Source organism: Asterias amurensis, chromosome 11 (assembly GCF_032118995.1).
Source record: "Asterias amurensis chromosome 11, ASM3211899v1".
Classification (NCBI taxonomy): Eukaryota; Metazoa; Echinodermata; class Asteroidea; order Forcipulatida; family Asteriidae; genus Asterias; species Asterias amurensis.
Window position 1 is genome coordinate 6,689,450 of NC_092658.1, and position 27,297 is coordinate 6,716,746.

General features: G+C 38.0%; 1 protein-coding gene across 1 annotated transcript; it reads left to right on the forward strand.

The window, feature by feature from the left end:
* The first annotated feature begins 3 nt into the window (after window positions 1–3).
* On the forward strand, window positions 4–25,979 carry LOC139944693 (DNA ligase 1-like). Its single transcript, XM_071941764.1, has 24 exons — window positions 4–372; window positions 1,103–1,168; window positions 2,233–2,494; window positions 3,217–3,337; window positions 3,978–4,144; window positions 5,061–5,172; window positions 5,511–5,648; window positions 6,559–6,727; window positions 7,384–7,479; window positions 8,004–8,233; window positions 9,706–9,770; window positions 11,128–11,229; window positions 12,209–12,285; window positions 13,881–13,972; window positions 14,792–14,882; window positions 15,291–15,492; window positions 16,087–16,200; window positions 16,612–16,779; window positions 17,944–18,088; window positions 19,399–19,481; window positions 19,873–20,025; window positions 20,553–20,750; window positions 22,027–22,119; window positions 24,074–25,979. The coding sequence occupies exons 1-24, from the start codon at window positions 173–175 to the stop codon at window positions 24,161–24,163; spliced, it is 3,234 nt and encodes a 1,077-aa protein (XP_071797865.1). The 5' UTR covers window positions 4–172; the 3' UTR covers window positions 24,164–25,979.
* Window positions 25,980–27,297: the final 1,318 nt, after the last annotated feature.

Sequence of the window (27,297 nt, forward strand, 5' to 3'; positions counted from 1 at the left end):
CGCGAAAAAGGAAATTTCCCGCGATTAGATGTGTGTTTTGTCGGTGTCGGTCAAAATGTATGTCACTTTTACTGCATCAATTTAGCTTTGTCCGACTCAGTGCGACTATTGTACTGGACATCATTTTTTAAACGTTCACCTCTGACTTTAATTATCTTTTTCTGAATTGTATATGAGTGTTGTAATTGCAAGAAGCTGCAGACAGTTTGTGAAAGTGATTTCGGGAGTGCAGCGGAGAAAATTCGGGGCAGAAATACAGAGAAGTTATTGGTGTCTTCCCTCGTTTTGCAGACGACAGCGAAGTTGTGTTGAATTTCAAGCAGGTAGCTTCAAGACAAATTCAGCCAGCAAGATGGCTCAGCGATCCATCATGTGAGTTGGTATTTCTTTTATTGTATGTCTATTCTCTGGTGATATTTAGGGTTACTTGGTCAAAGAACTTTGTTAAAGGAAGAAGCATTTTTAATCTGATTTATTTTATAAAAATTATAGGCCCACCCCCACCTGGCATGGGACAATTTTCCGCACGTAGCCACCAATTTATCCGTCCTTGGCTTAATTAACTCCAATTCCACTGAATTTTGTTTTTACCTTAGAAGAAGGGTTATCGCATACATACATCCAGAGAAAAGAGAGGCTGAGTGGAAAATAAAGTAACGTTTCAAATAAGCGGAGTACAATATTGTTGAATACCACAGTTACTGCGTGTACTGTAAATAATCGGTTAACTTTCCGTATGGCGCCACCACTTTTTCACTCATTTTTACCAAAAGGGATATCTCACTGAGGTAAATTAGATACTATATTATTTCATATCGAATGAAAAAGTGGTGGCGCCATACGGAAACTTTTCCAAATAATCAGTTGTGAATTCATGATAATAGGATAACTTTTCGTATGGCGCCACCACTTTTTTTGTCGTTATGAAATAATATAGTATTTAATTTACCTCAATGAGATATCCCTTTTTGTAAAAATGAGTGAAAAAGTGGTGGCGCCATACGGAAAGTTATCCCTTTCATACAAATAATGATTGTCTTGAAGGAACTTATTTTCCTTATTAATTATGATATACTGGTTATTGTTATTGTTTTTTGTACAGGTCCTTCTTTAGCCCAAAGAGGCAAATTGGAACGAAAGATAAAGTGACAACGGCCGACTGCAAAAAGTGAGTCCAAGATGGGTTAAGACAAGTGATTATAAACAATAACAACTTATAATATGCTTTGCCAAACTTGACTGCTGTTAATATATTGCCTTTTTTTATTGGGAAAGATCATCAAGGATAGTTCAAAAGGACAACGCGCGCCGCTTGGAAGAAATTTTTAGAGAATAAAACAATTTAAAATAAAACCCTTGACTTATTTAAAGGCAGTGGACACTATTGGTAATTGTCAAAGACTAGTTTACACAGTTGGTGTGTCTCAACACATGCATAAAATAACAAACCTGTGAAAATTTGAGCTCAATCAGTCATCGATGTTGTGAGATAACGATGAAAGAAAACTTACCCTTTTCACACAAAGTTGTGTGCGTTTAGATGGTTGATTTCGAGACCTCAAGTTCTAAATCTGAGGTCTCGAAATCAAATTCGTGGAAAATTACTTCTTTCTCGAAAACTATGGCACTTCAGAGGGAGCCGTTTCTCACAATGTTGTATACCATCAACCTCTCCCCATTACTCGTCACGAAGAAAGGTTTTATGCCAATAATTATTTTGGGTAATTACCAATAGTGTCCACCGCCTTTAAGTCTTAAGAACTAACCATCCAAGATTAGATGATTATGATGGTGACCTATAAATCAAGTGACAAAAGTGACTAACAAGCAAGCAAGCTTTGTAGTGACTACATCAGCAAATGGATATTTTAATTTGCATTTCAATTATTTATTCTTCCTGTGATCGTTTTTTTCCCTACACTGGCTCATCATACATTGCTATGAAAATGAAATTTAAATCGTTCTCTATTAATGCTTACTGAAGACAAAGATTACCTTTGATGTTTGTAGCCGTTCAATCATTTTATATAAATGTAGATTTTTTTACAATAAAACAAAACTAAGGTGGTCACATTTTAGGCAAAAAAAACCCAAGCGAATATGTCCATGCAGCAAGAATAGTCCCTAATAGGAATACACAATCTGAGAAGCATCACTCAGATTCAAATTTTGTGGTATAAAAACTTAGATAAATTACATTTTCACAAAACTGACAATGTGTTTCATCTCCAGAGATGACAGGTCACCCCTAAGAGTAAAGAATGGGACCAGCGCTTCCCTGGTTGAACCGACTCGTAAAAAATCACGCCGCATCCTGGACAGTGACGATGAAGACGCCAGTGAAAACTTACACAACGGAAGCAAAGGGGACACGCCCACTAAGGAGACCACACCCACTAAGGAGTCCACACCCACTAAGGAGACCACACCCATCAAGTCTAAGGCCACACCTAGCAAGGACACACCCATGGAAGTGGAAACACCCAAGCGGAAGGTAAACGTGATGTTGTATTGTGTGGTATAGGGCATTGGACTCAAGTCGTGGTGGCTGAATCATCAGGGTGTGGGTTCGAATCCCGGTCATGACACTGGACACATTGTGTTATTTAGCAAGAAACTGGACTTCTTCTTTCGAGTCCATTATCTACTCTTCAAATATTTGGCAAGGATTGGGCACACCTCACAGCCTTCTGGTTTGCTGCCATCAGCAGATCTTCAAGCACTGCTCCTCAAGGGCTGGGTATTGTAGAAGAGATGGCATTGATTGTGATGATATGCCACAATTGCATTTGGTGTCATCATTGTCTGTTTACCCCCATTTCTTCATGTTTGTCTTGCATCACCCACCTCTGTACGTAGTCTATTGAGTGACGTCTATGTTCTCCAGTCCTGCCTACTCACAGAAAACATGAAAGTCCCTCATGGAGGACACTCAACTAAAATTGCTTCTCTTTATTTCAGGGCATAATTGTTCTTGTAGCTGATTAAGCTTGGCTGTATATTCCCCGGGGAGCTGAGATGGTTAAAGAAATAAAATAAGTGGCTCAGTGACCAGCAATTATAATATTAAAGCACAATGAGCATCACTGAGTGACGGACATGAGCGCTATATAAGAAGCCACTAGATGTTAGAACTTGTGCTGATGGGAAGTTTGTTAAGTCATCATATTTTCAGTTGCTGAAAATTGAACTAAAGTTACACATTTTTTATTACAGCAAGAGGCATCCGGTGCAGCCTCAATGACCCCTGACCTCAAACCGGACTCACCTTCGACCCCATCACATCCTATAGTGACTGTCTCTCCTTCATCAGGAGGCATCCCACTCAGAAAAACTGGTAAGAAATATCTGGATTACGGATAATAAAAAATGTTAAACAAGGTTTCTGATAGTAAACCAATCTTGAATAATTTGCTTTATTTGTTGTGGGGGGGGGGGGGTGTAGGTTTTTTTGGCACTACCTAACAATATGATATTTTTATCTTATTTTATTTTAATATCATTTGATAACATATACAACAGCACAATTAGCTCCAACAACAGGATGAGTAGAAAACAAGAAAAATAAATCAACTTAAGATTTCGGAGGAAGACCCTTGCAGTCATAGGGACTAAAAACCCAATCCAAAAGCAAGGCGCTGGTCTAAGTTTGATTTGAAACAATTCCAAAGTGGTGAAACGCAGGAAAATAAATAAAAGGAATTTCAACTAATAAATCAATAGTTTTGTTCACTAAGAGCAAATTCATAAGACGATAAAACTAAATGGAACACCCCAGATTGCCCAGTAGGGATTTCAAAACCAAAGATAAATTTATTTGAGCAGGCTTTACACTTGGAGGCGTTCATGCTCGCAAGCTTTTTCGCTTTGCGCTTTCAAGCTTGCGTGCTTTGCGCTCATATGTCAGGTTTTTTTTAAAATGCTTATATCACATCCCTGTGATTTGAAGATATCATTTTTTTCTGTCCTCTGAGCAGCAAGGAAGCACATGAGGAAGAGGAAAGCTGAGGAGACTGAAGAGTCTGGTGATGCTTCTCCAAACTCTAAGGAGGATTCTGAGATGAAGAAGATGAAGACATCATCTTCACCCGTCCAAGAAAAGATGAAGATGTCATCTTCACCCATCCAAGAAAAGAATAACAAAGTGAGAAACATGACCGAGCCCCAAGTTATAGAGCTGGTTAAGCAGAAAATGGCTATTTGTAACCTTGTGTAAATGATTGACTGAAAACAAAAATTTTAAAATTAAAATATTGCTTTAGACACATTTGTGCTAAGCAAAACTGAGCAGGATACCAGTCATAAATTGTACACATGACATGGTACTTAAGCTGGCAACCTTATTGTGCTTAAGCAGCTCTATTAAAGCCATTATACACTTTCGGTAAACAGTATTGTCCAAGTCCCACACTTCGTGTATCACAACTTATATATAAAATAACAATCCTGTGGAAATTTAGGCTCAATCGGACATCGGAGTCGGGAGAAAATAACGGGAAAACCCACTCCTGTTTTCGCGCGTTTCGCCGTGTCATGACATGTGTTTATAACAAATCCGTAATTCTCGCTAACGAGAATTTATATTGTTTTACCGTTTTCTCAAAAAGTAAAGCATTTCATGGACTAATATTTCAAGAGAAGTCTTTCACCATTACCTTCTGTAAACCCTGTAAATTATTTGTAAATCTGTGAACTTTTTTTTTTTTCCTGTACCGAAAGGGTCCAATGGCTTTAAATCGGGCCCTGTTTGTTTTGTTTGGATTATGTTTAGTACTGGAGAGGGTGTTTGCAATTTCACAAAGCATGTAAGCATTAAAAACTTGCTAAGCACAGACAAATCTCGCTGAACATAAACTGGTTGACTATGCCGCACTCAAGCCAATCCTGCTTCCGTATGTTTGATTCTTTGCTTCTGGTAAGCAGAGAAAGAAATTTTGCCCCGATTGTTTTCCCTTCCTACCTTGGTTTGGTTTAATTGATTTGAATGGGAGAGAAGCAAGATGGCTGCTTCATGATGATGATTGGTTGTGTGTCTCTTTGTTTCATTTCTTAATCTGTAGTCTGGCGATGTTGATGAGAAAACCCAACCTTTGGTGTCAAAAGTCAAAGAAGAAAAGAAAGAGGAACTTGACAGAGGTGATGATATAATCCAGGAAGAGGTCAAAGGTCAAGGTAAGGTTTTGAATTCCATCATATATTGGGTTTCATTATTTCTATGTAACACAAGGTTCATTTGGGTGTTGAAGGATAGAACCAACCATCTCCCAAGATGCTACCTACCCTTGGCCATAGCCATAACTTGTCTTGTTACGGAGTAGATTTTCAGAATTTTCTGAAAAGAACTGCCCTTCTTATAAGTTACTACCTGGGTGGAGAAAGGAATTCAGCCGGGATGAATACTGTCGTGGAGTGGACCGAGGGGATTCAATTGGTCTCAAGGTTTCAACCAGCCCTGCTCTATTCATTTTCAATAGACAAATTTGGCCAATTTTTGTCTTGTATCCACACAGGGGAAAAGCCAGAGGGCAAATCAAAGAAGGAAAAGTCTCCAAAGAGTAAAAAATCTGAGAAAAAGGAGAAGAAGTCAGAGACAAAAAAGGAGAAAACACCACCCAAAAAAAGGGAAGTGAAGAAGCCATTGCCACAAGGTAAGTAAAGTCAGGGAACTAGATTTTCTTATCTGAGCTGGATAGTCCCACGGCAAAGACAACTTTTTATTTTGTTTCAGTGGTTTATTTAAAACATTTCAAAAGCCATGGCCAGAGGCCAAATTAAATTTGAATTACAATATTAGAATAAATTAAAAATATAAATTAAATGCACAAAGCCACAAAAGACCTACTATGAAATCAAGCAACACCAAGAGAAATTAATAATTATTATTACATAAAAAATATTTTTTTAAAAATAAAACAGAAATTACAACAATAAAAGGACGAGAAAATGTACCACCCAAAAGTGAAAACAAGAACAGTTTGGTTCTATTTAAAATGCGAGTGATGTTGGGATAATACTTTTTGCTCAATCTAGTAAACTGTGTTTTTACTATATCTAGTAAGAAGTTGGTGTGTGTTTCTGTTTTTACTGGCAATGCCATAGTTTGATATTTGATTTATTGACTACATTAATAAATTGAATTTTCTGAAAGATTGTTCACACTTGCTGCTTCAAAATTGACTGGAGCGCAACTTGCACCAACGTCCTCCAGATTAACGCACCGACACTCTACCAACTGAGCTATCAAGCCCTATGTCGGCAGTCTTCCTATTTGTCAATATTTTTGTTTCGGAGTGCCAGTCAGGACCCATTCAACCTGTATTTGCCCCGTAGCAAGGGATCACACCTAAGTTTACGCTACAACCTGGGAAGCGACAGCCAGGGGATCACCTTAAGGGGATGCCGCTTTTTTATTATTAAATGTCAAGTAATAAACCACGAGGGAAACTTACTGAGTAATCTTTGAATAGATTTCAGGTTTGAACAAAGAAAAATCGACTGGAGTGGGACTTGAACCAACAACCTTCGGATTAATGTGCCGTATTTTATTTACATTTTTAGAGGAACCAATGGAAACGGATGAAGAAGTTGTTCAAGACAAGTCGCCCAAGGTGAAGAAGGAGGTTTCGTCGCCTGTAAGCAGCAAAACAGTCAAGAAAACCCAAGAGCCTGAGGATGATAAGAAGACTCCATCTAAAGAGACCAAGACACCAGCCAAGAACTTCTTCGGGTCAGAAATACTTTTAATTATTATTATTTTTTTTTACGGTGTAAATTATCATTGTAGATACCTCGTCATGACACTTGTGCCCTTGAAGGCACTGTACACATTTGGTAATTGTCAAAGACCAGTGTTCTCACTTGGTTTATTCCATCATAAAGCATAAAATAACAAGCCTGTGAAATTTTAGGCTCAATTGGTCATCGGAGTTACGAGAAAATGATGAAAGAAAAATACCCTTGTTGGACGAATTTGTGTGCTTTCAGATAGGAATAAAAGACTTTACCTCTTTCTCAAAAACTACATTACTTCAGAGGGAGTCGTTTTCCACAATGTTTTATACCATCAACAGCTCTTCAATGCTCATTACCAAGTCACTTTTTAAGTCAATATTTGTTTTGAGTAATTACCAAATGGTTCCTTCCCTTTACGCAAGGCACTTATCCATAATTGCATCGTTACGAAAGTAGTGCATTCTGCTCTACCAGCCAGGCTCCAAGTGGATGATACCTGTGCCTACATCCTTACAGACTGTGAAGGGGGTAACTCTGTTTCAGCCCCAGGAGTAGTTGGCACTGTGCCCCTGGTGACAGTTGATTTGGGTCAATGTATCCCTCACCTAATGTTTAAACATCTAACTTTATGAATTTGTTTTTTTCCCTCAGAATGTCGTCCAAGTCTTCCTCGGATAAGATATCGTACAATCCGGGAGCATCTCACTACCATCCTGTCAACAGTGCCTACTGGAAGCAAGGAGAAAAGTAATTATAGAAAACTCATCAAACTGGAACTTCACATACTTGTTTTTCCAAATAAATTCTAGAGAAGACTGATCGTGATCTTATTGATCTCATTAAGTGTTGTTTTTTAAATGCTACTAATTACTCACCGATTTATCAATCAATCAAAATAATAGTGCCAGTATCCATAAGTATGTTCAAAGGCGCTTTGACAAAGAATCTATTACATAGAAAATGCTTTTAAGAAAAAATGGGTTTTCAGTCTCTTCTTGAAAATGTTCACATTTTGTGAAGTTTTATTTATCATAATATGGAAATCGTTCCATAGTGTAGATGCTGCACTGGAAAATGCATGGTGGCCTTGTGACTGGAGTTTCCATTTGGGTATGTGGAAAAGAAGTTTACCAGGAGATAGGTTGCGAGAAGATGACTGAATTTCCCCAAATTGCATAAGTTTGACAACATCTTCTTCTGACTGAATTTCCCAAAATTGCATAAGTTTGACAACATCTTCTTCTTTTCATTCCTAACATCTGTTCCTCCAGAGTACCGTACTTTGCCCTAGCTCAAACCTTTGAGATCATTGAGGCAACATCGGGTCGTTTGAAGACCATCGAGATCCTCTCGGATTTCTTGACATCTGTCTTGGTGCTCAGTCCCCAAGACTTAGAGATGTGCATCTACTTGTGCCTCAATAAGATCGCTCCGGCTTATGAAGGGATAGAGTTAGGGATTGGAGAGACACTGCTCATGAAAGCCATCGCTCAAAGCACAGGTAATTTGAGACTCAATAAGATAAGAATTAAGTATTGTATCGTTTGAAGCTTTGCATGGTGTGGATGAACAGACAGGAACTTTAAATATATAGTAACCTTGCGGGGGTACAACCATGTGTAAATCTCTTTTGAGGGGGTGTTGGCTCTGAAAAGAGCCGGTGTGGTCTCGTCCTTTCAAACAGTATACTCTGCTTGTCTTCTTCTTTCTCCTTAAGGCAAGCTGAGTATACTGTTCGAAACCTCGAGACCACACTGGCTCTTTTCAGAGCCAACACTCACTCAAAAGAGATTTACATCTGGTTGTACCCGCAAGTTTACTATTTATAGTTTCTTCCTATAAGATAAGAATTAACTATAATTATAACACACCTCTTGCTTGTTCTGTATTCTGATTGGCTGAAACACGGTCATGTGGGGTGAACTAATATAGTCTAGTCACCTCGCTTGCGTGTTTTGCTGGAGTACTGCCAGCCGGGCACTAGTCTTTGAAAATAGTGTCTGGTTACAGTGCCCTCTCTTGACTTGAACCGTGAACAGCTACTACAAAACTTCCTTTCTTTTCTTATAGATTTCTGTTCTTATTTCACATTTAAGACAGAGGTGTGTTATAAAACACATATTGACTGGCATGATTCGGTAACTGGTGTACGTCTATTCCGAAATATGGAACTGGCTTCACTCTTTGGTACAGGATACCCCTGTTCACCTCCATCATACAGACTGTTATTCGGGAGGTCCCAAGCAACCATCCTTTGGACCAAAGAGTTCATACAATCAGTTGTGTCGGGGTATGGTAAAGCAATTAAGAGCTCCAGACTCAAGCTCTGTTCAAGCCTGGGTCATTGCACTTGTGTCATTGAGCAAGATACTTTACCACATTTGCTTTTTCCTTCGGATGGGACATTAGAACCCATAACGCTTATCATGGAAGAGTAGGGGTTAACCCCCGTCTTTCTAGTGCACATAGCAAGCAATCTTGTTTAAAGGTTTCCTCAGGCTTGCGATCTACAATGATTAAGTTCACTTACATGTGTATGATGCATCTTTGGGTGGCATGGTTGGCGTGTGCGTAAAGCGCTCGCCTCTCACCAAGGTGACCCCGGTTCGATTCCCGGCCGGGGCCACATGTGAGTTGAGTTGTGCGTTGGTTCTCTGCTGTGCCACGAGGGTTTTCCAGAACATCCGGTTTTCCTCCCTCGGAAAAAAATCGAACACTTTCGATCTTGGCTGTGCTCCGTGGTCATAATGGGTTGATGTGGCTGGCAGCCAAAGGCGCCCTTGCATGCCTGCTTCATGAACACGCTAAAGCCGTGTCTTTCGCAATTCAGCTCTTAGCTGCGAGTAAGGATGATTAGCCCCCCAAATTATTGATTATTATTATCCTGGGTTTCATTACCGGAAATATAATGGTTATAATGTATAATAATATTGTGATCGAGAGAACCTTTTGTGTGATTGATTCTTGGTGCAGGTCGAACATTAGAGAAAGTCAAAGCTGATGCAGCTACACAAGGGGATCTTGGACTCGTTGCTCAGGTAAGGATTTTTGTTTTGATTTTTCACGGATGTTTTAACATTTTCCAAGATTTGATGTAAAGGAGCCTTGGTGATTCTAACATATTTCAGTTCAAAAGAAAGAAACAGAAATGAATATCGAAAAAAGATCTGATTGAATAAAAAATAAAAAATGGTTTTTAGTGAAATTAATTTGGAGCGACCCAGACAAGCCAACAGGAGGCTTGCATTGAAATACACACTGACAGACCCAAGCCTTTAGCACGGCACTTGACCATAATTTCTTCGTAAAAAATTGAGAAGGTAGTGCATTCTGCTCAACCAACCAGGCACCTTTAGTGGATGATACCCATTGCTATATCCATATATGGACTGTGAAGGGGTAGCCTTGTTTCAGTCCTAGGAGTAGGTGGCAACTAAATCATTTAAGTGCAGCCCTGACCTTGAAGTGGCCTTCCGGCCTTGATGTAAGGCTATCTCTGATGAAAAAAAATGGTTACATGAATAATGCATTACACAACACCTTGCATGCCCTGCTTGAATGACAGTCACAATGAAGAAGAAGTTGTGGGTGGGCCCGGGCAACTAGTGTCGTAGTCGAACGCGACTATTGATTGATTAGTCAAGCTGCGACTATTATACACATATTGACTGGCAATGAGGTAACAAGTGTAAGTCTATTCCCCCGAGGGACTTTGAGTGCCCAGAAGAGGGACCTATTTCCCGAGGCAGAGGGAAATAGGCCCCTCTTCTGGTCACTCACAGGCCCGAGGGGGAACAGATGTACACTAGTTATCGAATTATGCCAGTCAATATGTGTTTTATAACACAGCTCGGTCTTAAATGTCAAATAAGAACAGAAATTTGGAAAAGAAGGGAAGTTGTGTAGTTACAGTTCACGGTTCAAGTCAAGAAAGGGCGCTGTAACCAGACACTCAGTATTTTCAAAGACTAGTGCCCACTCAGGTACGATAGTTCCTGCAAAACACGTGCGCGAGCGATCACTATAGACTATATTATTTCATCCCACGTGACCGTGTTTCAGCCAAGCAAGAGGTGTGTTATAATGTTTTTTAACTACCCAATTAATCGTGCGGCCACAAAAATAGTCGTGACTACCTGTTTGGGGAACCAAAGGCTATTCACGACATCATTATTTACTTACAAAACACAATCAGATATCAGTGACACAATTCTTCAAAACTTTTAGCTTGAACTTTACTATAATTATTGGGCTTGCAGTAAAAATAGTCGCAACTAGTGTCGTATTCGCGACTATTCAAGATGTGACTTGACGAGTAGTAAAATTCACTAGTCCCCCATAGTTTCTTCATTCTCTGCTCAGAAAATTCAAGTGTATACTTTTATAACCCAACAGAGTAGCCGTAGCAACCAGCGAACGATGTTTACCCCACCGAGACTGACTGTGCTGAAAGTGTTCAACACTCTAAAGGAAATCGCTACAATGTCTGGCAACTCTGTAAGTTCAGTTCATGACTTTTGTTCTACAAACTAATGGCTTTTTTTATAGTTGTTTTATTCCTCCATTGGTTACTCGTTTGCAAATGGAATTTGAGTTGTACATTGGTTATTATTTTGCATGAAAATATTGTAGTTAGGTGATTCAGAAGTTCTTGTTAGTATTGTCCGCCTATTTCCAACTTCTGCACCATGCTGCACAACATCCCTTAGGGAGATTGTTCTTTTGTAGAAGCTGGAATGCTCCTCCAACGAACCTCAGACGTGTAGACACTCTCTCCAGCTTCAAAACTAATTTGAAATCTGACTTGTTCAGTCTTAGCTTTAAAGGCAGTGGACACTATTGGTAATTACTCAAAACCTTTGATGATTACGAGTAATGGGGAGAGATTGATAGTATAAAACATTGTGAGAAACAGCTCCCTCTGAAGTGACAAAGTTTTCAAGAAAGAAGTAATTTTCCACATATTTGATTTCAAGACCTTAGATTTAGAATTTGAGGTCTCGAAATCAAGCATCTGAAAGCACACAACTTCGTGTGACCATGGTGCGACAAGGGTGTTTTTTCTTTCATTAATATCTCGCAACTTCAAGGACTGATTGAGCTCAAATTTTCACAGGTTTGTTTTTTTATGCATATGTTGAGATACACCAACTGTGAAGACTAGTCTTTGACAATTACCAATAGTGTCCAGTGTCTTCAAGGACCATCATCAGCAGAGTTATTTTATTATGAGCCAGGAGTGTCTTTCTGACAAACATGGCGCACTACAAATGTGTATTATTATTATTAATATTATACTACCAAACATTAAACATTATTCTAGAGCAGATACTCTTATCCAGGGGACCATTGAGCATGCCTGATGACACTCTGACCTCTGCTTGCTTTTTATAGAAGTAGTGAGCATCATTTATACATCACCTTTAACCAAACATGATTTTCATTTTTATTTTTTGTTTCTTCAATCTTATTTCAGTCGATGTCGAGGAAGATTGATAAGATTAAGGGTCTGTTGGTTGCATGCAGGGATTGTGAATCCAAGTATCTTATTAGGTAAGATCTCATCTCAAGTAGAAATAACGTAATATTTCAAATCTTTTTTTCACTTACTTTAAAGGCAAAGTATACCTTTGGTTTTTGTACTGTTCAATTGTTTTTGTCCTATAAAATAATAATAATAATAAATATTATAAGGCGCTGGTATCTAGAAAAACTGAACACTGGTCTATATGACCAAGGGAAAGTTAATGGTAGGCTTGACTGAAGAGGTAAGTTTTGAGATTGGATTTGAATGAAGAAATGTCAGGTTGTGATCTAACGGTGAGAGGCAAGCCGTTCCACAGGGGGGGAGGGGCTGCAACCGAGATACTACTATTCCCGTAAGCTTTCAACCTGGTGGAACAGCAAGTAGATTGGCATCACTGGACCTTAGTCTTAGATGTTCACATATTATATACTAACATGTAAGAATTCCATTTCAGAAGGTGGCAGCCTTTTTAAGATAGAGCCAAAAATCTGTTGCTGTAATGTCCACGCAGGAAGAATAATACTTAATCTGAGAAATGCTTCATGCAAAAATGTTTTTCAGACTGAATGTTTTTGAATCACACTCTCTAAAGCCACATTTCTTTGAAGGGAATCGTTTCTCAAAATGGTGTACATCGGCCGAGGGGTTAAGAGCATCGAATTCAAGTTCTGATGCCAAGTCACCAGAGTGTGAGTTCAAATTCCGGTCATGACACTTGTGTCCTTGAGCAAGATACTTTACTATAATTGCTTCTCTTCACCCAGGGGTTTAAATGGGTACCTGCGAGGGTAGAGGTTGATATTGTAAATGTTAAAGCCTTCGGAGTGCCACGGCAGCTCGGTGCTTTGTACTCCCTATTGGGAGCTGAGAAAGATTAAAGGGATGTTATTGGCCCAATGACCAGGGGACTAATGTTAAGCGCATTGATACGGTTTATTGTGAAATGCGCTATATAAGAATTTGTTATTATTATTGTTATTATTATCAACAGCTGCAGTACTTGTTATTAAAGACCTGCTTGAACGAAAATGTCAAGGCGTGAACTTTGCTGAATTTCATTTAAAATGTTTTCAATCAATAAGGAAATCGAGTTATACAACTATAAATATATTTTAATTGTGTAAATTGTGTAATTTCGAACACCCTTATCCAGCGCTTTTCTGAAAGATTCGCGAAAAGCTCCATTACGTAATCACTCATGTTACGTCATAGTTGGGAGCTCCAATTTGTATAGCCGCTTTGCTGCAGCGTGGAGCAAATTCCCAGACATGACGTCAAAGCATTGTCATTTTGACGCACGCCATAACGGCAGAAGTGTTTTGAGTTTTTCAAAACTTTGAGGTTGGAGCCTGATTTTTTAATAGATAATTACGAAAAATTCAGAAGTGTACACATATCAAAATAACATTTAAATGGTGAACAAATGCATTATATACAAGTTAGAATAGCATTTTCGTTAAAAACATTCCGCTCAAGTTGTTGTTCGAGTAAATTTGTAATGGTCATTAATTTTTGGAGTAATTAATTACCAAAGTGCAATACTGGTACAAATTTTAGGAAAATTTTTGAACTGTTCTTTGTTTCTGTTATTTTGTTTAATTGAATATTTTACCTTTTCAAGGTCACTTGGTGGGAAACTACGCATAGGTCTAGCAGAACAGTCTGTACTCGTTGCTGTTGGTCATGCAGCTGTCATTACTCCCCCTGGAACAGGTATGGAAGTTCCTTTAAATGATTCCCCTCCCTCTGAAATATTTTAAATTGTATAATAAAATTGTTATTTACTGGACTTTGTCAAATATTTTGGCGCTGGAAATATGGAAGTGAGCAAGAGTGAACAAAAGGTTCTTTCGCAATTTGTTTTTAAAAGGGTATATAAACTTCAAGATGATTTTAACAAAAATGTTTCTATTCTAAAATGTTTGTAAATGTCATCAAATATTTGGGGGCATTTTTTAACTTTGTCGTCACTAATGTACATAATTAATCTCTTTCTGTATGACCTGCTTCATAAAGTGAAAGTCATTTAACACATCTTATTATTGCTTTGTTTATTTCAGAAACAAAAGCTTCACAGCCTTAAAGAGGCTGAATTGAGTTTTACAATATTAAGTAGAGTTAAAAATATGTAGTTAAAAAAAGGATTTGAGTACCTTTTGTGACGCAAAACACAGTGTCCACAGATGTACATTAAACTTGTATGGTTTGAAGATATTGATAGAAGAAAGCTTCCTCTAAATATTATTTGCTGAGGCGCTGTAGTTTTTTGAGAAATGAGTAAACCAATGTCACGTTTTAATTTTTTTAACTTTTTTTCTGGATTTGTTTTACTAATTTCTCAAAGACTACAGCTCCTCAGCAAGTAATACTTTAAGAGAAGCTTTCTACCATCATTACCTTCAAACTGTGTTAGTTAAATGGTTTTTTGTCTTACAAAAAGTAGCCTTTAATGTAGATATCACAAGTTTTAAAGGAAATCACAAGTTGGAGAGCTAACTTTGGTAACTATGCTCTTTTCTTCATTTCCTTTAGATCCAAGTAAAATTTCTGCCAAGACTAAGATATCAGACTCAATGAAGAAGAAGATGGATGATGCTGCTCTCATTATCAAGACGACATATTGGTAAGAGGCAAAGTCTTAGGTTGATTTCACGATCATTGTTTGTCACTTTACATGGTTAGCTCTGAATGCTTGTGAAAATGAAGAATGCTTAGTACAGGAAGTGCACATTAATAATAACAATAATAATAATTGTGGCTTCTTATAAAGCGCACATATCCGTCACCCAGTGACGCTCCTGGCGCTGTAACATACAGTATTTCCTGCCAGATGTGGGACTACGTTTTGAATTATGAGACCTAGTTCTGATAGCACCATGTAATGCTTTACAAGAAGCCTTGGCGACTAGTGGGACTAGTGTCTCCTTTTTTCCAAGGGTCCGATATCTTGCTTGTAATATGGAACAGAAAAATTCAAATAATTGTATTGATTTTTTGCTCATAATTTTTTATTCTTTTTCCCGATATTTAGTGAGCTTCCAAACTACGGAGCTATAGTTCCTGTCCTTCTGGAGCATGGACTCGAAGAGCTACCCAACCATTGCAAGTTGACTCCAGGCATCCCCCTCAAGCCCATGCTGGCCCATCCCACCAAAGGGGTATCGGAAGTCCTTAATAGGTTCCAGAATATGGCGTTTACTTGTGAATATAAATATGACGGAGAGAGAGCTCAGGTTAGTCGATTCTAAATCTACATCTTTGAGCAAGTTCGGGTGGCGACTAGACTTGACTAGACCGACCAGACTAACCAGAAACCATAGACCACAGGGAGATTGACTAAGTATCGAACCATGCACTGGAGCATGGTCGATATTGTCAAGTCGAGAGCTACGTCACAGTTTCTGGTCAGGTCTTAGGGTTTTGGTACCTTTTGAAGATCAAGTTTTTGGCCATGTCATGAATCCCTACTCACAGTGAATAAAGACGAATGTAATAACTTTTACCTTTAGAAGCTTCAGCTTCATTAGTGGTGTCATTTGGGTTGATGGGAAGCATATTGCGCCACAGCACCCTGTAACATGGTGCTATGTTTAAGGAGTAGGTCTCATAACTCAAACGTAGTCCCACATACCTTGAAGGAAATACTGTATGTTACAGTGCCAGTAGCGTGACTGAGTGACGGACATGAGCGCTTTATAAGAAACCATTGAAACTCTTAATATTATTTCCCTGATTGTTCAATCAAATCTTCTGATTGCAAGATGCAAATTTTGTTAGCTCTGCAATTTGGATATTAATTTCACTTTTCTTTTGTTTTCTAATATTAGATTCATCTGCTTGATAATGGTGAGATTCACATCTACAGTAGAAATCAAGAGAACAATACTTCCAAATATCCAGACATTATCAAACGGTTACCAAGCGCTTACAGCGCCGACAAGGTAAGACTTTTTTCCCTGATTGGTGTTTGAAGCTTTTCATGGTGTGAAAAACAAGAAGTGACTAAATAATCATCAACCATGTACTAAATCTCTTTTTGGGGAATGTTGGCTCTGAAAAGAGCTGCTGTGGTTTAACGTTTCAACAGTATATTCTGCTTGTCTTCAGAGTTGTTAACCATTTTTTGCGTCAAGCGAGGCTATTAGAAATTTCATCAATATTTTTGTTCTGGGTGCCAGTCAGCAGTCATGCAGGGATCACACCCTGTTTAGGATTCAACCTCGGAAGCGGCAGCCAGGGGATGCACATTCAAACATGGCGACATGATCTTATCTTGACCAATCGGAATGGATATTTATGAGGTATTTATGAGTAATGAATGATTTTCATTTTTGTTGGGGTTTAATCTTTAGGTGAAGTCGTGCGTGTTGGATGCTGAAGCCGTTGCCTGGGATCGAGAAAATCAGCAGATTCTGCCATTTCAAGTTCTTAGTACGAGGAAGCGTAAAGATGCAGATGAATCTGAAATCAAAGTTCAAGTCTGCCTCTTTGTCTTTGATCTCTTGTATCTAAATGGAGAGGTAAGGGACACAAATTGTAGATTTTTTTGGAAAAAAAAATTCTTTTGAAAAATTATTTCACAAAAATCATTAAGCGAAAAATACATATAATGTTCCAGGTTTACAGTATAGGGCTTTTAAAACCAAGATAAACATCAAGTAGAAAGCATTTCAAAGACCTTGTTTCAATTCAGCGTGCTTCGTCCAATTCATTCAGTCGATGCGGAGCATCGGATGATGGCCCTCCAAACACGCTGGTCTTCCATTGCTGTTAGCAGCTAAGCTTGGGCGATATCGATTTATTTTATTCACGATATATAGCTGACAATATATTGCGATATTCGATATAATCGCGATTAATTAAATTAAATTAATCATCAGTCTTCAAACTCCAAGTGAAAGTTGTAGAAGAGACAGTCATAGCATAAGAGAGGTGTTCTAATGACCTATTCTCCTGGTTTTACTCCAAACCTATGGGGTGCAAGATGTCTCAGCTAGAAAATACATCCCGATATTGCGATATTAAATTGATATCGCGATATATCGATATTTCGATTAAAACCAAATCGATCCGATATCGAAATCGTTTCCAAGTTAGTATCGCGATATTCGATAATATCGTGATATCGCCCAAGCTTATTAGCAGCTCCTCTCGTTGCAGGCCAGAGTCCTGGCACAAGGTGTCCACATAGGTGGTCTGTGGCCTGTCACAGGAAAAGTGTCCCTGAGTAGGGGCCCATAGCACCAGCTTGCTCACTGCCAGCTCAGTATGTCTGAGACAGTGACCTGCTAATCTCAGCCTTCTTGTCCTAATCTTGGTGCTAACTCTCGGTAGTCCACCGTAGAGCTCCAGGTTTGAAACATCAACAAATTTTGGGTCCGGAATGTCCCCCAGTTTTTTAAATTCCCGGGGAGAATCCAGCATTATTATTCTATAATAGTAAAATTATGATATAGTAGATTGTTTGAACGCAGTTTAAAAAATGTAAAGTTTGTTTCAAGAATGTTTTTCTGAAGAGAAAGCCCACAAGTAGGATTTGAAACTTTGCATGGTGGAAGTATGCAAAGAGGTTTGCGGTAGCACAGTGTGAATATCTCTTTTTGAGTAGTTAAAGGCAACATTTCGATTAGTGTGCTCTGATCGTCTTCAAGAAAGTTAATGTATACTCTTTTCCTTTATTTAAGTCTCTGGTAACTAAGACGCTTCGTAAGAGACGTGATTTACTTCATTCCCACTTCAGTCCGGTTGAAGGAGAGTTCATGTATGCTACGTCCATGATATCTACAGACACAGAAGATATTGCTGTCTTCCTCGATGAATCTATCAAAGGTAGGACCTCGAACCGATGGTTTTCATTTTGGTTTTCTCCATTTATTTCAATTCATTTATTAATTCTGGTTGTGAGGCCAAAGACTCTCAGAAAAGTGAACTTAAAGGCAGTGAACACTATCGGTAATTACTCAAAATAATTATTAGCATAAAATCTTACTTGGTGACGAGTAATGGGGAGAGGTTGATAGTATAGAATATTGTGAGAAACGGCTCCCTCTGAAGTGATGTAGTTTTCGAGTAGGAAGTAATTTGCCAGGAATTTGATTTTGAGACCTCAGATTTAGAATTTGAGGTCTCGAAATCAAGCATCTGAAAGCACACAACTTTGTGTGACAAGGGTATTTTTTTTTTTCATTATTATCTCGCACCTTCGAAGACCAATTGAGCTCAAACTTTCACAGGTTTGTTATTTTATGCATATGTTGAGATACACCAAGTGAGAAGACTGGTCTTTGACAATTAACAATAGTGTCCAGTGTCTTTAAACACTGTACTTAATTTTGTATCTTGTATATATTGGGAATAACAACGCCATGATTTTCTGATTTTTCATGTATATCTGTCATTTTTGTCTGTCCGTCCATAGACTGGGGAACAAAAGCTGTTGCGTCTCCACGGACCTAGATGTTGCCACTTTTATAAAGTGCACATGTACAACTATATTATTGCATTTTGTATTATTCAGTTTGATTTACTGTGATTTCTACAACATTGAATACCAAATGTATTATGATTGATTGAATGATTGATTGATTGATTGATTGATTTGATTGTACTAGCCAAGAACCCAATGGAGAGAAGACAAGCTCGGCAATTTAGGTTCAAAAGCACAAGGGCACTGAAAGAGTTACACTTCCAGTTGCATCCAAGCCAGCCTAATAGCATTCCGCACTAAAGGGCAGGTCCCACTGCAGCGATAACAAGAATGTTAAAGTCGCAAAGTGAACGCATTCTTTTACTTGAATGACTGTGTGCGTATTCTGCATGGAGCAATTCAACCAATAGAATGCGTTCTCTTTGCGTCGTGATCGTTATCATTTTCGTTATCGCTGCAGTGTGACTTGGCCCTAATGCTAAAAATAGAAGCGAAGTACCCGGATCTCAGACAACAGTGTGAAATTTCACTTTACTCGCGCTTACATCCGAATTGTACGTTTACCCGCGACTACTGCACTGCTAGTGCAGTTTGGCACGTCGGTGACGCAGTGATCACATAAGTGGTGTGGCATGTTTGTCTGACAGCAAAAGTGCAATATTAGTAAGGGGTGCTGTTCAGAAATTACCTCTTTTTTTCCTTCTGTTTGTAGGTAACTGTGAAGGGTTGATGGTAAAGACACTGGATGACGATGCCACGTATGAGATTGCGAGGCGCTCACACAACTGGCTCAAAGTAGGTTTATTTCAAGTAATTTGACATGTAGGCTTTTGAAACTTTGCACTACGGGAGTATGACTGGGTTAGGTTTCGGGTGGCGCCATGTGTAAATCTCTTAGAGTAGTGTTGGTTCTGAAAAGAACCGGTGGTTCACAACTGCAGGCTTAAAGTAAGTTTATCAGGGTTTTTACAGATTCTTAAAAAGTACTGAAAAGTCTGAAATTGAACTATCTAAATTTAAAGCCTTATCAAATATGACATTGTAGACAGAAATATTTCAAGGGATGTTTTCTACTATCATCATCATCATCATTAGACCATGTAAGTTTTATGTAAATCTGTGATCTAAGACAAATTTTTTTCTTACCTATTGTGTAATGTCCCTTTAAATATCTCTTTCATTCCAGTTGAAGAAAGACTACCTTGAAGGTGTTGGCGACACCCTCGATTTGGTGGTGATTGGAGGTTACCATGGGCGTGGCAAGAGGGCGGGAACATACGGCGGATTCCTATTGGCTTGTTACGATGAAGAAAATGAAGAGTTCCAGACAATCTGTAAAGTGAGTCACTTAATCTAGCGATTTTAGTTGATACTTTTTCATTTGGTGTCATGAAAGTCATGGTCACATGCCACATGCCAGTGCATTGCACAGGTCTTGTTCATTTGTGAATTTGAATGCTGTTTGAGTGATTGTTAATTGAGTTGCGGTTTGTTTTTATCACATGACACAAATGAACATTAGCAAACACATTTTTGTAATCAGTGAAATTAAATGGGGTGTCATGGTGGAGCGGTTTGGAGCATTTCAAGTACTGGTGGTTTAGTCACTGGGTTGTGGGTTCGAATCCTGGTCATGACACAACAATTTTATGCTTTATTTTTTAAAGGGCTTTGTTTTTGAAAGGGCAAGGGCCTGAAGGCATTTTCTCCTTGGTGAAGGGCACCCTTTGAGGAAACTGTAAATTTCTACTGCAAGGGCACCAAGGCAGTGACCAGGGTGCACGGAGTCAATTGTTGGTTGCCTCCTTGAAGTATCAGGGCTGTCTTACAAATTTAAAATATTTAATTTTGATTTCATTCTCTCAGATTGGAACCGGACTAAAAGATGATGAGTTAGACTCACACAGTAAGTTCTTCAAAACTCACGTCATCGAGAAGCCCCGCCCCTACTATCGCCATGACAGTAGCCACATCCCTGACCATTGGTTTGATGCGGTTCAGGTTTGGGAGGTCAAAGCGGCCGACCTCTCTATATCACCAACACACCGAGCCGCCATCGGCATTGTAAGTCAATTTAGTTAGGAATAAGCCTTTCTAATGCAACGGCCCAAGTTTTTGCCACCGATGTTTGGAAAACTTAAGGACAAAATAAATGCCCCAAAAAATCCCAGAAAGCAACAGTTTGTAACTTACACAAATATTCAAAAATAGTGTTGGAAACAAAGCAACCACTTTGATTGGCTGAAAACAAAATTACTTAGAAAATTTATCTGCTTAAAAATTTCCTAATTCCTTACCATAGGCACAATTTTGTCATCAAAAACCCAATGAAAGCTCTTTTATTATTAATTTGATACAATTTTAAATGGTTTATTGTATTTAAAATGTATATGCCGCAAAAGGCTGAACTGAGATCATTTTAGGTTGATTTTACACAATCCTCTCGAAGAAGAGTGGGAAGATCCAAAATGCCAAAACACCTACGGAATGCCGTATGTTTTATGTATAAAAAAAGGATAAGAAGAAACTATAAATAAATAGTAAACTTGCAGGTACAACCATGTGTAAATCTCTGTGGGTGAGCGTTGGCTCTGAAAAGAGTTGGCTCTGAAAAGAGTCAGTTGGGTCTCGACGTTTCGAACAGTATACTCAGATACAGAGAATCTTGAAAGAAAAAAAAGATGTTTGAGTTTACAGATCACCCTCACGAATGAATGATCTAGAACGTGGACAATTATTGCTTGATCTCATTGATTCATGTATATTATATAAAAAGGTATTCAATAAGTTTCTTATTTTGCTATAAAACTTAATCTTTAGGGTGCTTTTGACTCTGAACATTTGTGTTATTGTGTTTTGTTAAGCTTGAGTCCTGAACAATTCAGTCACGTGCAGTTCTTTAAATAATTTTGTAACAAGAAGATTAACAAATGGAGCAGGGGATCAGTCTTATTCAGTACACATTACATGACATTTTGGCTGGTAACCAGTTACCGCTAAATAATATTTATTTATGCTCGTATGTGAATTTCTCTAAAAGAGGTCCCTGTTTTTTTTTTCTGTAGCGCGGCTGAACTCCAATTGACTTTAAGTTGTAGGCTGACTCTGTTTTTCTATAGACATTTTTTTTTCATGCCCCAAGCCTCCAAGCCTCCCTCTTTGTATTTGTGACTTTACCAAATTATAGTTGAATTACAGAATAATGCTATTCTTCTCTTCTCTTCCAGTCAAATCAAATCTTTTTTTTCTTTTTGAATGACATGGTCATCAAAACAACTTGACTCCCTACCCTGGGCCCTACCCACTCATTCTTTTGTCCCGCCTTTTTCTTGAACCCTAGGTTGACCCCGAGAAGGGAATCTCTTTAAGATTTCCTCGTTTCCTGAGGGTACGAGACGATAAGAAACCTGAGGAGGCAACAAGCAGCTCACAGGTAAGTGTTGTGTCTCCATTTTGTTGAAATCTGATAACGGGGGAAAAACTGTAACAACGAGATTTCTTTGGGCCCTTGGTTAATCAATTACGACAATATTCAGAGAGAGCTGTTTTTACTATATGTTTTATACTATCAACAACTCTGTTTTAATGCTAACAATTATTTTGAATAAATTACCAATTTTGTCCAGTGCCCTTAACAGTGGTTCACCAGTTAAAACACATGAGGATCAGTTAAAATTCACTCCTAGTGGTCTGGCTGACTAGTTCAGTGTTGAAAAGCATCCCTAATTTATTTGATTATGGACTAGTGAAAAAGCTATCTGACTGCTGGCCAGTCACCGAAAAAGTTAAAGGCCAACTGTGGTTTATTTTAATTTGAGTAATTTTGACCGTATGAGGGCACTGTGCACTATATTATTTACAGTTTTATCTTGTTTTCTTTGCATGATATGTTGTTTTCTTGTATTGATTACCAAATAAATAATAATAAGATTCAGAACAATGGAAAACCAGTTAGTTTTCATTGTTATGTATCACATGAATTTGGTTTGCTTTCACTTGGCAAAATACTGCATGTTGTTTGCCAAGTACAGTGTGAATGTTCAATCTTGTGTTTGACCTCATGTTTTTCATTGCATTGTTGTTGTTGAATAAGTTATTTGCCAAGTGCAATATGACTGTTCAATCTTGTGTTTTACTTCATGTTTTTCTATGCATTATTGTTGAATAAGTATTTTGCCAAGTGCAATATTACTGTTAAATCTTGTGTTTGACTGTATGTTTTTCTATGCATTTTTGTTGAATAAGTATTTTGCCAAGTGTGAAATGACTGTTAAATCTTGTGTTTGACCGTATGTGTTTTATTGCATTGTTGTTGAATAAGTATTTTGCTAAGTGCAAAATGACTGTTCAATTTTGTGTTTGACTTGATATTTTTCATTGCCGTATTGTTGAATAAGTATTTTGCCAAGTGCAAATTGACTGTTCAATCTTGTGTTTGACCGTATGTTTTCATTGCATTGTGTTTGAATAAGTATTTGACGAGTGCAAAATGGTGTTTGACTTGATATTTTTCATTACATTGTTGTTGAATAAGTATTTTGCCAAGTGCAAAATGACTGTTCAATCTTGTGTTTGACCATATGTTTTTCATTGCATTGTTGTTGAATAAGTATTTGCCAAGTGCAAAATGACTGTTCAATTTTGTGTTTGGCTTAATGTTTTTCATTGCATTATTGTTGAATGTATTTCGAAGTAAAAAGTGAATGTGCAATCTTGTGTTTGACTTTCTATGCATTATGGTTGAATAAGTATTTTGCCAAGTGTAAAGTCTGAACGTTTAATCTTGTGTTTGACTTTATGTTCTTCATTGCATTATTGTTGCAGAGGTAGTCTGGTTCCGGATTTATTGCTCTTTATCTTTACCAGCATGTGTATTTGAAGTTTGCATTTGATATTTTATGTATGATTTTTAGGTGTTACTTTTGACCCCACGCCAGGTCATGTGACCCCCCCATGTGACATTATTTCTTCTTCATTAGGCGTTATTCAATTTATCTCCATTCTGATTGAAATCAATGGATTGAGTTGAAGTTCATTTAATTTTGATTTTTGATATTTGCTCAAGAATAAATATGTTAATTAATTTCTCTGATTATTGATTTCATACTAGAGACAATAGTTATCATATAATTCAATTATTTAATAATTAATGTTTCAGTGCTCAATCTCTTTTAATCTTTTAGTCTGTTTATAAACCTCAATTGTTTTTTAATTTATCGGTAACTTCTGTTTGTTTAATTAAAATATCTGTTGGCCTTTTTCTTTTTCTTTTTTTAATGTTAAGTTTAATTATTATGAATTACTTTTAGTCAAGTTTTTAGAATATGTTTTTGGCACCATATGAATTGTTTCTAATCATTTATTGTTTTTCCTTTTGGTCTAAACAGGTTGGGACACTTTATAACAGTCAAGACCAGATTAAGAATCAGAAAGCGTCTGGCGTCTTCAAGACTAAGGACAATGAAGACTTCTATTGAGTAAAAAATCTCACCCTACTCCAACACAGAGGGCAGTATGAAGTTTTGTTCGTAGTTAGTCACTGCGAGAATAAAAAAAACTGTCGGTGTCACATCTGAACCACCATAGCTGTCTGCAAATTCATTTCGGAAGTGGACCAGTAAGCCACTTTCATGGTACTCCTCTTTTGTTTCAAAATATAATTTTACGACAAACGAAGCGCTAGCAATTTTTGTAAATACAAATTCCCTTCCAGACCTTAATATTGTTCCAGACCTTATAATTAATAGTAAAAGTATTGAACAAATATTATTAACAAAATAGGTTTTATTGGGTGATACTGGGCAGTTATACCCAGTGTTTATAAAAACTACATCATCTGCGTTTTAAATAACATAAGAGTTATTATTACATTATTATAATATAAGTAGGATTTGAAACTTTGCATGGTGGAAATACGATATGGAAAGGTTTGCGGTAACACCATGTAATGACTATCTCTAAATGAGTTGGGGTGGTTCTGAAAAGAACCGTTGGTTTCAACCCGACGTTTCGATCAGTGTGCTCTGATCGTCTTCATTGTTCTTGGAATGAGATATAAGGGACTCTCAAAAGCATCTTGCACTTTGACTCAAACCATATGGACATAAAAGCTTGTCATTTTCCTGTTCAATTTATTTGTGACTAAAGATTTTATGAGGCGTGTACATAAATGAAACAATTTCAAAATATTGTAATTAATACTTCTAGAAAAAGTTGAAAGTATCTGCTAAAAGTAGTTGTTTGAACAAGATTTGGTTTTCATCTAAAGTTTATCGAAATGAACAACATGGTCCAGTTGTATGTATGACATTTTATCCGTTCGCACGATAAAAAAAAAATTCTTAATTTGTCACAAAATAATAATTCATTTCATGGAGTTGTAAGAAGAAGAAATGTACATAGTGCTAGCCGATTGCTCTATGTTCAGACATCCCTATATTCCGCTAACCCCTTGTTCTGATAACTCCTCTTGGTGACAAGATTTCACAAGGGATATTTGGACATTCATAAAAAAATTGTCCTCTCATACGAGCTGTTCATTTTGTAAAATTTCACGATCATGTTAAAATTTAGTAAGGGAACCTTGCTAAGTTTATGTGTGAAAAGGTCATTGATCTACACAATGGGTTAGGGAGGTAACTTAGGGATGTCAGAACCTAGGTACGTGTCTAAATGCTTAAAGGCAGTGGGCACTATTGGTAATTATCAAAGGGCAATCGTCTAACTTGGTGTATCTCAAAATATGCATAAAATAACAAACCTGTGAAAATTTGAGCTCAATTGGTCTTCGAAGCTGTGAGATATGAATGAAATAATTTAAAAAAAACTTGTCACACAAGGTTGTGTGAATTCAATTCAATTCAAGAATACATTTATGCTTTCAGATGCTTTAGTCTCGAAATCAAATTCGTGGAAAATTACTTCTTTCCCGAAAACTACCTCACTTCAGAGGGAGCCGTTTCTCACAATGTGTTATACTATCAAACTCTCCCCATTTCTCGTTACCAAGTGAGGTTTTATGCTGATACATGTAATTATTTTGAGTAATTGCCAATAGTGCCCACTGCCTTTAAGCTTGTTAGAACAGCCTCTGAATAAAGTGCAAAAATAGAAAACTTATTTGATAAGTGCCTGAGTTATTGTCTTTTGAAGTCCAGCGCTTATATTATTCGGTTTCTTTGTCTAAACGACTGAGAATATTTCTTTTCCCCCTGGACAGGATGCTAGTCCATTGCAGGTCACTCCACATTCGCTCGAACCCATTTGCACTCCTGGATGGAGAGAAGTAATTATGTCAAGATATAGTTGATGTATACTCTTTGTATCGTAGTTGTAATGTCATGGACAACTGAAAAATTCCATGCGAAGTTTTGTTTACTCTAGCGATATTATCATATTTTGCAATTACAAAGTTGCTTGTCTTGGCAGGGGTCCATTGATTGTCTGTGACTGGATGGTTGCTTCATCATGCCCGATATTAGTTACGGTGCAAGACGTAATTGCAAAAGTCATAGCCGCGGCTTCTAAATCAATACGGCCGTACAATAGGTTAACGTATTTGCTGTGGATGATGGCAGACAAGATGTTGAAGGCATCTTTGGTCTTTTTGAAAAGACGGCTTGGGCTAAGGGCTCCGGCTTCCTGTTTAAAGCCCCATGTGGAAGTCGTCCATTTTCTAAATAACTGATGACCAGAGCCCACGCCAAAGCCCTGGGTTAAAAAACGCCCAACGGTCCACATATCCGGCCCAATTTCATGGCTCTGCTTACCGTAAGCACAGAATCGGCACTTGCGGAAGCAGAGAATTCTGTGCTTACGGCAAGCGCGTTTCACGGGCTAGCGGCGAATTTTGGCTTCTGCGCGTGCGTACTCCACTTCATTAGGCATTCTACTCTTACAAGGCTAGCGCAGAAATTCGGCGCTTGCGCGTAATTGTGGGGAATCGTGATCGGAAGCGCAGAATTCGGCGGTAAACAGAGCCATGAAATTGGGCCCTGGTATCAGTGCTAGGGTCAAATTGGAAGTTGTTTTCGTGTTTTTTATCTCTTCTAGTTTTTCTTTTATTTTAAGCCACCATCATTAGTTTTTAATGAACACCCTAAGCCAGCGTGCTGCACCATGGCTAGAAATGACGCACTGTCCAGTACTTTGAACCTTCCAGCTTGATTCTAATGAGGTTATTGCTGTGTATTTTTAGAGAGTTGTTTTCTTGGAAGCTTAAGAGTTTTCCCAATTAATGAGTTTTAGGGGCCGGGCAGTCTCTTATTGGCGATGTTTTCGTCAAACACGAACGGGTAGGTTTTCTTGTATGGGCTGATTAAGACGTAGGCCTAGCTAAATTGAATAAAAATGTACGCTGGCCATTTTGACGCATGTAGGCTATCCATAGATCCACCCCGCCACAAAACAACAAATAAATACATTTGAAAAATAACATGAATGTTCCACTCCCCCACGAGCAAAATCGCGATATTTCTCAAAGAAAGGGGGAAAGGAGGAAGATGAAACTAATGCGCTTGTGAAATCTAGAGGCCTAGGCCCAATGAACAAGCACAAAAAGGGATCGCTACCCAAAAAAAAAAAAAAAAAAAAACAAGCGGATTGTGTCCCC

Bases quoted from the DNA above. Each gene is read 5' to 3' on its own strand.
- LOC139944693 (XM_071941764.1), top strand. From the start codon at position 173: ATGAGTGTTGTAATTGCAAGAAGCTGCAGACAGTTTGTGAAAGTGATT. The intron at 11,230-12,208 runs GTAAGTTCAGTT...ATCTTATTTCAG, and splicing joins CTACAATGTCTGGCAACTCT to TCGATGTCGAGGAAGATTGA. The intron at 20,026-20,552 runs GTGAGTCACTTA...TCATTCTCTCAG, and splicing joins AGTTCCAGACAATCTGTAAA to ATTGGAACCGGACTAAAAGA.